Consider the following 9,219-nt stretch of genomic DNA (forward strand, 5'->3'; position numbering starts at 1 on the left):
GCACCATATTGTGTAGATGCAGCAGGGGGCAGTATTGGACCAATGCAAGGCTCCATTGACTGTCATTATAATTTATTAAACATTAATATTTCAAAAACAATAAATTTTACAGGCACCAAAAGGCATAGCCATCATTTGGCACAGGAGCTTTACAGATATAAATTACAATGGCAGCTCTAGGACAAAGTATGCAGGAGGAGAAGCATGGCAAAGTTGAGATGACTTGGATGGGAAAAGAATCACAATAGTGTGCATTGCATTGGCAATGCACACTGATGAGAAAATAAAACATAAGGGTACACAGTGGTGGGCACAGTTCCCCTAAAGCACTAAAGCACCAAAAGGGGAACTAATTTCCTGATTAGTGCTTTAGGGCTTTTTCCAATTTTAAAATTTATTAGTGGATTAGCACTTGCTAATTTTATAGACTAAATTTAGAAGCACTAACTGAGGTCTATAAATGTTATTGATCAATGTTAATATTAATAGCTGAGGGTGAAAACTGTCACACATTTTGTTCATATGTGTGTCACTTATCCACTAGGTGACAATATAAGAACTCAAATACAGCTGTGGAATGTCAATGATAGTCTAAAGAGAGCAATATGTGACTCATGTTGTCTGTTGAAGAATGTTCCATGGATCAACTGGGTTATTTTAGTGCTTTAGACTTAGCTTTTGCTAAAACTTTCAGTGTGTTAGTGCTTTAGAATTAGGGGACCTAAATATTCGAGTTAGTGTTTTAGGGATAGTGGAACTAATTTTTAGATTAGTGCTGCCCACCACAAATAATGAAACAGCCTGAAAATTTTAATAAAAAGAACCATAAAACAAGAATCATGACAAGCGAGCCATCACAGCTCATTTTAAACACCTGTAATTCAGCCATTTTAAGACTTGTTGAGCTGAAATGTTTTGTGATGTAGCCAAGAATGATTGCTAGTCCCAACTTAAGCTAACCGCTAAAGCAAATTTGACAAAGCACTATAATTCAGCCATTAAATACACAACGAGAGCCGAGAACACTCTTTAACAATATCTGAATGGAAATACAAGATCTAAGATGGCCACCAAAGCTAATTTCAAATAGTTATAACAGCCAGTTGAGGTGGTTCATCTGGCTGAACACCTCCCTGGTGAGGTGTTCTGGGCACGTCCCACTGGGAGGAGGCCCAGAGCAAGACCCAGGACACACTGGAGGGACTGTGTTTCTCGGCTGGCCTGGGAACACCTTGGGATTCCCCTGGATGAGCTGGTTCAAGTGGCTGAGGAGAGGGAAGTCTGGGTCTCTCTGCTTAGGCTGCTGCCCCCGAGACCTGACCCTGGATAAGTGGAAGAAAATGAAGATGAAGATAAAGCCATTTTTTGAAACATTGGGCCTCATGCAAGAACCGTTCGTATGCACAGATTTGTTCTTAAGTTGTGCGTACGAGTGATTTAGGAGAATTTGTGGCATTCACCAATGTTTTCGTTTTCTAAGATTTTTTTCAGATACGAACAAAATTCACGAGTGGTCCAGACCTGTCGTATATTTTACGAGGAGTCAGTCTGCTGTTATCCAGACTGATTTTCTTCATTAATAACTTTATATTTAATTAGTTTGAAGATATTTTGAGTTGAAAAGAAATCACACTCTATAATTATGTTGACAAAAGGTCATTCTGTTTGAATTAGAGTTATAATTTTAAATGGAATAATGTAGACTAACGACATAAAATGATTAAATGAAATTACATTGGCTATTAATGCTGTTGTATAACACTACAATATTTAAATGAAGTTTACTGAAGTTTGGAGACATTTTAAAATGCTTTTTTTTCAGAAACGCATCCAACACTTGTGGCGGGGGGTGGGGGCGGGGGTAGCGGTGCGCGACTGCTCTTCTTCTGAATAAATGAAAACAGTAACACAGTTGTTTACACTTAAATTAATTTGACCAAAGGAAAACCGGAGTAGGACTAGAGAGAGATGAATATGATTTAGATTTTTATTTCTGTGACTGTATACAACCCACAGAAGACACGACATTAAGAGCACAGTTCATTCCTTTAAGCAGCTCCTTTAATTTCACAGCTTACACTGCTAAAAATGACAGATTTTCTTTTCTGTATCTCTGACAGACGGACTTCAATCTCCGAACTCATAAAGTTCTTCTTTTTACTTTTCGCTGTCATTTTCATGTATGGACTCTTCCTGATATCTGAGGCAGGAAACATAGCCTTATATGGTGTTTTTGGGGTGGTAATTATGCTAATCACCTCTCAGCGTGCACGAGCAGCTGGACACGAACAGGTGGAATTCATCATGTTTACGCAGCTCATTTACACACTTTTCCTGAAGATAGAAGAGTTTGTTGAATCTGACGTGACATGTTTGTACGAACCCTTTGTACGAACAAAAATAAGAGAAATTTAGGATCAGAATATGAACATGTTTTTGCATGAGGCCCAATGAGCTCATATTTTGACTGGTGGTAGCTACGAGCAAAATTACATTTTGAAATCTCAATTTTCAGCTAAGGGCTAATGCTAATTTGCAAAAGAGATATATTTCAGTTAATTTTAGACACTTAAAGTTAAAGATTGGTACAATAGCAGCCAAAAATAAAACTTCAACTAAATCTGTATGCAAATAAAAAAATCAAGAAGGCCACCACAGCTAATTTCAAAGACTATAATTCAGATATTTTACCACTAGCTAAAAATTGGTGTATTGATGCCTGAAAGCAATTCCTAATAGACTGAGTTCAAATCAAAACTCCAAAAAGACCATCTAAGCAGAAAAGGTAAAATATTATAACTTCATATATTTTTTCAAGATGTTAAGCTGAAATTTAGTGTGGTGGTATTTGAGCACAACGCCCAACAGATTCTTAATTCTAATTGAAAAATCCAAAATGGCCACCAAAATTAAATTCAATAAAACTGCAAAGCAGTTATGACCATGTCCAAGTCCGTTTATGTATGTCAACTTTGGCTCATGTCGTTTCCAGCATCCTGTCAACTTTGTGTGCACAGAACTGTTGCATGATGGGGAGTTTTTATAAGGTCTGTTTGAGGGCCAGTTTGCTAGAGCATCTGCTGAGCTCATCGGTGTGCCTATAAGTGGTTCTCATCAGTTTAGTTTCAACTAAATGTGTCTCCATTTTTGGTTCCAATGTGCTTTTGGATCCAACTCAGGGGTGTCCTGATGCATCTCAGTAATCCAGGTAAAAAATCAAAAAGAAAAAATTGTATAGGTCTTCTGGACGGGTTCTTCTCTAATGAAACGTTTTGTCTCTTCTCCAAGAGACTTTTTCAGTCTGAGAGTTTCAGGCAAAATTCAGGCTTTTAAGCCCTGCTTCCATGTGACTGATACTCACATCACATGGCTATTGTTGACACCTAATTAATACTTATTGTTAACAGGGGGTGGAGTGATACTGGCAATGGCCGCGCTGTAGGAGGGGGACAACTGAAAACGGAGGCCTCCACCTCTGTTTAATGACGGACGGTCTTTCTTCACAAAAATGGCTTCTTTTACTCCTCTCTCAAGCCAACGTTCCTCTCTATCAAGAATGAGAACATCCTCATCTCTGAAAGAGTGTCCGCTGGCCTGTAAATGAGGCCAGCGGTCACTCTTTCAGAGATGAGGATGTCTGTATTGACGATTAAATCCTTTAATATGAGACCTTAGCTGTATTTATTTATCATGAATCTCTGCACCGATCATATTTAAATATTGTGTTTTAGTTTTATATCAGATTAGCTCTGTAATGTTGTGCCTTCAACTGGGTCAGCCATCATGAGTAACACTGTGTATGTGTAAGCTTGTGTGGGCATGTTTAACAAGCTAATGAGACCTTTGCTTTTTTATAGCTGAAACTATGGAAAAGAAAGCTAAAATACATTTAAAAATGTGATAATTCAAGTCAGCTTCTTCCCACAGCCCAATAACATACATGCATATTCAAACTTTAGGAGTGAGTTACAGGGTGAATGGTTGTCTGTCTTGTTAGTCTCTAAGTGGCTTTGTGATGGACTTGCAACCTGTCTCGGGTGCCCTCTGCCTCTTGTGCAATGAAAATAGGCACTAGCTCCTTGCAACCCAGAAAATTAAAGTGGGTAGAGAAAATGGATTGATGGATGGACTGACAGATGGATGGATAATTGATTGTTTTCATTTGCTGATTGTGTGATGTTGTTGTGTCTTGTTTGTCTGCCGACTAGATCAGTGAGTGCCGATGCTGCATCTGATGATTTCAAAACCAACATCACACTGTTCACACGCATCCTGGACAGACTGCTGGATGGGTACGACAATCGTCTACGGCCTGGTCTTGGAGGTGAGGAAATATGTCATTTCCAAATGTGCACATGTCCAGGTGCTATTTGTACAGCTTCATACAACATGTACTTGCTGTTATGAAACTGCACGTGTCTCCTTTTAACGGCTGACAGCTCATTTTTAAGAGAACACTTCATTTAACAGCGTTCATAGTAACGGTACCCTTTGGCAGCAATCCCCTGAAGAATAGACTCATAAACATTCTCGGTGTGTGAAACTGAGATTATGTAACATTCAGTCCACTTCCTGGGAAGTAACAGTGAACAAAGTGACAATATCAAACCCCACAAATGCTGGGTATTTTTGGTAGCAAACTCTGCAGAATGTGATCGGGAGGAAAAGACACTGTGTCAGACTTTGTGATTCAGTTTGTACTTTATGATCGTAAAGCTATATAAGGGAAAAAAGGCTGATGTTTTTTCAAAGAGATATTACATATTTTCAGTGGTGGGCACCAGTCCGCTAGAGCGCAAATCCGTAATTGCGGACCTAAATATTTTGTTTGCGCTTTAGCGGTCTTACTTATTTTTATAATTCATAAGTGAATTTGCGCTTTGTAAAATTAAATGCAGTACTGCTAATTACTAATTATCTACCAGTCATCATTATCTTGAACAGTTGAAGGTATGGCTGTCAATGAATCACAACACATGTGATCTATCCAGCAGCACCCCTCCCAGATAAACACACTTATTGAGAAGGTATACATCCTTGCTGACTGTTGCTCTTGGTCACGGTTCTCATTTCCCACAATGATTTGTGTCTGCTTACGTAGCAGGAAGGCAATGTTAAGAACTCCCTGTCCCAGTAAAAACACTAAACGTTTGTAATCCATACTAAAATTTTATATGTATTGATTTATTTTACTTTACAATTGGAGCTCCTTTTTAAATAAAAAAGTTTAAACGCTGGAGCTCAATACTTGACGTAATTGGTCGAAGCAATCCGCCAACGGGGTTAGACAGACATCTAGTGGTCAACTGGAGCAACTACAAGGAAAACTTTCATTTCCCGTCACAAATCAAATCCGTCATGTACCCAGAATGCATCGCTTCAGTTTTCCAATAAACAGTTTTAAAATTGCTTTATTGATGCTTCTTTAATGAAAAATCTACAACAAACAAAAGAAAAAGACAAAGAAGCAGCCAAGCTAGCAATCCTCAACAATTTTTTTAATTTTTACACCAGGAGCCCAAGGTCTGTTTCATGAAATCACATCCCCAGCAATCGGCACTTATAAGATTAAACTGTACAAGGATTCATACACCGCTAGTTGGCAGTGTTGTACTTATATTGTACATGAATTGTTGCCAGTTAGTAAGTGTCAAATTGAACTTGTGTTTTAAAATTAGCTTCTGCTAGTTTTTCTATGGCATAAGCCTTTTTGAAGTTGCGGACTTAAAACTATTCATAAGCGCTTTAGAAATTGCGGAGCTAATTTTTGTGCTAGCGCTGCCCACCACTGCATATTTTTAAAATCGTTTTATAGCAATGTGTTATACTCAGATTGGTAAATTTGCCAACTTAAAAATTTGAGTATTATTTTACATCTGTATAACACAATATGATGTGATCCTTTGAGTATCCTGTAGTCCATTGGTTTCTCAGATTGTCTGAAGTATAACATTTCAATCTATGCAAACACAAAGGACTACATAAGCCCTACAGAAGGCATCATTTTGCTTTTCAGTACTGTAAACAAGGGTCTCCTGTGCACATAAGAGCTTTTCTGTTCTACCTCACTACTCCCATCACTTGCGTACTTGGCATCGCATTTCCAGCTGGCCCCTCACCCCAGAGCTGAGCTCCTCCCTCAGGATTTGGTGCATTTTAAATTTCAAACTCTTTAGGCCATCAGCCCAGAGCTAAAGCTGTCATGTGGAATAGAGTCCCTTCTCAAGCTCAGCCTGTTGAACTGGATGTACGATAAAGCAGCAAATTTATTAAATCCTGTATTTGTGCATCCCTCAGCAATCAGCAGCTTCATCTTATTTTCTTTGGGAATTATGAAGGGTCTAGTTGAATGCTGGTAAGATTTGGCGTAAAAATCACTGGAAACAGTGACATTTGTCTTTAAATGGATCCCCAATTAGTTGTAACATTAGACTTTATTTGATAAACATATATTTTAACTATAAAATAAACACTGTAAAAATACTGTGGGCTGTTTAGTTTTGTAAATTTTTTAAAATATATTTTAATATGGACGGAGCCATTTTATTTACACACAAAGCATTCTGGGTAAATGATGACSTGGATAGGTCCTCGGTGCGAGGCTGCTAGCGAGCTATATCCACCCTGAAGGTTAATCTTGGATAAAATCTGATGATGACTCTTTTAAATGAAACCAGAGAGCGTTGACAGAGAGGAGAAGGTAGAAATGACTCAGCCTGGAACTGAAAATATGGATGGAGGACAACAGAGCTGCTTCATGGAAGAAGAACCTCAGCTTAGCCTGTTAGCCTCGCGTTAGCACTGACACTATATTGCCTTACATGTATTAGCTTGGTGCTAGTGTGACAAACAAGCTAAACTGAGGTCCTCCATCCATATTTTCAGTTGCAGGCTGAGACATTTTTGTGTTCCCCTCTCTGTCATGTGGATGGAGGACCTCAGTGACGAGAGGAGAATGTGTAGCTCTGAGCTAATACATATATATGGTGAGAGCATCGGGGCTACAGCCAGAGTGCTACAGCCAGCATGCAGTCAGTTTTTAGAATAAATAATTAGTTTTTCTTTGAAAATTATTGCATTAGTTTTTTATGTTTGCGTATTTTGAAGTTTGCAAAATTTTCTAACTTGAAGTCAATTTTATGAACGCAGCATTTTTAATTTGCACAATTTTATTTTATTTTATTATTTTTTGCAGTGCTTGCACCTGTCTGCCACCATAGAATTACTTATTTGATTGAAATAGATTTGTTTTGCTTGGTTGATTTGCTTTTTTTGGTCTCCTTTTTACCACACTCCCAATTCTCTTGGGGAGACAACGGTTTTGTGACCCTCTATTACTTGTAGCCACGTTGTTCTAGGTGCCTCTTATTCATTAACTCTCCATTTTCATGAATAGTTGACCCCAAGTACTTCGCTAATGTAATTATTGCTAGTCAAAACTTATTTTTAGATATCTAGAATTTAATTACAGATAGTTAGACAAAGCCAATTGCATGGCAAAATGTCTTGCCATAGCACTGTTGCCTTCACTTTGTAGTCCAGCTCTCTGTTACACACTGACTGAGCACAAGGTTATGTCATCTTAAATCTGTGAGCTACAAGAATGAACTATAATCTTAATCTAGAGCAGGACACAAGTGGGTTTCCTGCTGGTTCCCCAGTTTCCTTTTGCAGATCAAAAACATGCATGTTAGGTTAAAAAGTAAATCTAAACTGTCACATGTCGTGAGTGACAGGGTACGGTTATTTGTCTCATTTGTCTCTATATGTCCCTGTGATGGACTGGAGACCTGTTCAGGTCTGCTGGAGACAGGTACCAGCTCTTTGTGACCTATAAAGGAAAGAGGGTAAAAGAAAATGTATAGATGGATATAAGACTTTTCATTTAAGAGCTCAAAAAATAACCTTCTTGTTCTTATCCTCCGTGCATCATACTTGAAATACCTCCTGCTCTGCAAAAGTAACTAACTTTTACTTAAAGTAAATTTTTAATGATTTACTTTTATTTGAGTAGATTTTTACACAGGAACTTTTACTTGTACTTGAGTAAAATTACTTGGCCATATTATTTTAGTACTTTTTCCACCTCTGCTGGAAAGTGCTTAAGGTTCTGCCAAAAGGGTGGCCATTTCAATAAATGGGTTTAGGGCACTAAAGCATTTGTTTAAGTTAAGAGGGTTTAGTATAGTAGCAATTAAGAAAAACTGTAACAGACTACAAACGAAAAGCTGTCATGGCTGCAAAAACTAGAAAACCAACAACAACAACAACAAAAAACTTACAATGAGCCAAAAACAGATAATCAAACAAACTTATGAGCCAGACAGGATCACAATGCCAGCTTGATAAGAAGGAACAAAATCGAAGTATCAAAAAGACAGGACTCATCATCAGGCAAATATGCAAACACCTGCGCACAAAAGCAGAGCAGGGGCAGGAGGGTGTAGCAGAAACAGGATACAAGCTGAACCGACTGATCAGAAAAACGTAGAACAGAACCAATTACAGAATAAATGACTAAACAAAAGACAAAGATCTTGACATAAACCTAATGACATTTTTGCACAACACCATTGCGTGTTTAGTTTAGTGGTGTTTTCTCAACCAACCATGTATGTTACTGGACAAATGTATGTTGAGCATAGTCTGCTAACTATTTAAGACTATAGACACACTGCTCAGACAAACATATGTTCAGCTGCTCGGCATCAACATATGGTCTATGCTAAGCACGCATGTAACGCCGCAATATGCAATAATGTAATAAAATTGGGCTTCTAAATGTAATAAACCAGCACTAGAACTGGATTATGTAATAATTGACACAAAATGTAATAGTCTTCAACACTTTTTGTAAAACTGGCAGCCGCATTATGTAATAATGTTATTACATTTTGTAGCGATTGTTACAAAATGCAGTGGTTGTTCTTTCTAAGAATGATAATGTAATATTGTGATGCATTAAGTAATAAACAATCGCAAACCAGTGTTTGTGTTCATTTTAATCAATATACGTGTAATAAAGATAAACATTTAAATCTTTGAAACTTTGGTCAATAAATAGAAAACGTGCCTGAGTATTCACATCCAGATTCCTTTATTAGCCAACAGAGGAGCGCGATGAGCATGGTGCAGAAATACAGAGCATCTGTCTCACCCGAGGACCAACTCGCACAATGCACACACACACACACACACACACACACACACACACACACA

The 9,219-nt window shown here is 38.0% G+C and overlaps 1 protein-coding gene across 1 annotated transcript in view; it reads left to right on the forward strand.

Moving 5' to 3' along the window:
* The window catches only part of gabra2b (gamma-aminobutyric acid type A receptor subunit alpha2b), a gene marked incomplete in the record, with an annotated part of 66,658 nt that overhangs the window by 3,127 nt on the left and 54,312 nt on the right, over window positions 1-9,219 (forward strand). The window contains 1 exon segment of the mRNA XM_014010404.1: window positions 4,209-4,324. Coding sequence (XP_013865858.1) covers window positions 4,209-4,324 — 116 coding nt within the window.

Source organism: Austrofundulus limnaeus, unplaced genomic scaffold, assembly GCF_001266775.1.
Source record: "Austrofundulus limnaeus strain Quisiro unplaced genomic scaffold, Austrofundulus_limnaeus-1.0 Scaffold68, whole genome shotgun sequence".
NCBI lineage: Eukaryota > Metazoa > Chordata > Actinopteri > Cyprinodontiformes > Rivulidae > Austrofundulus > Austrofundulus limnaeus.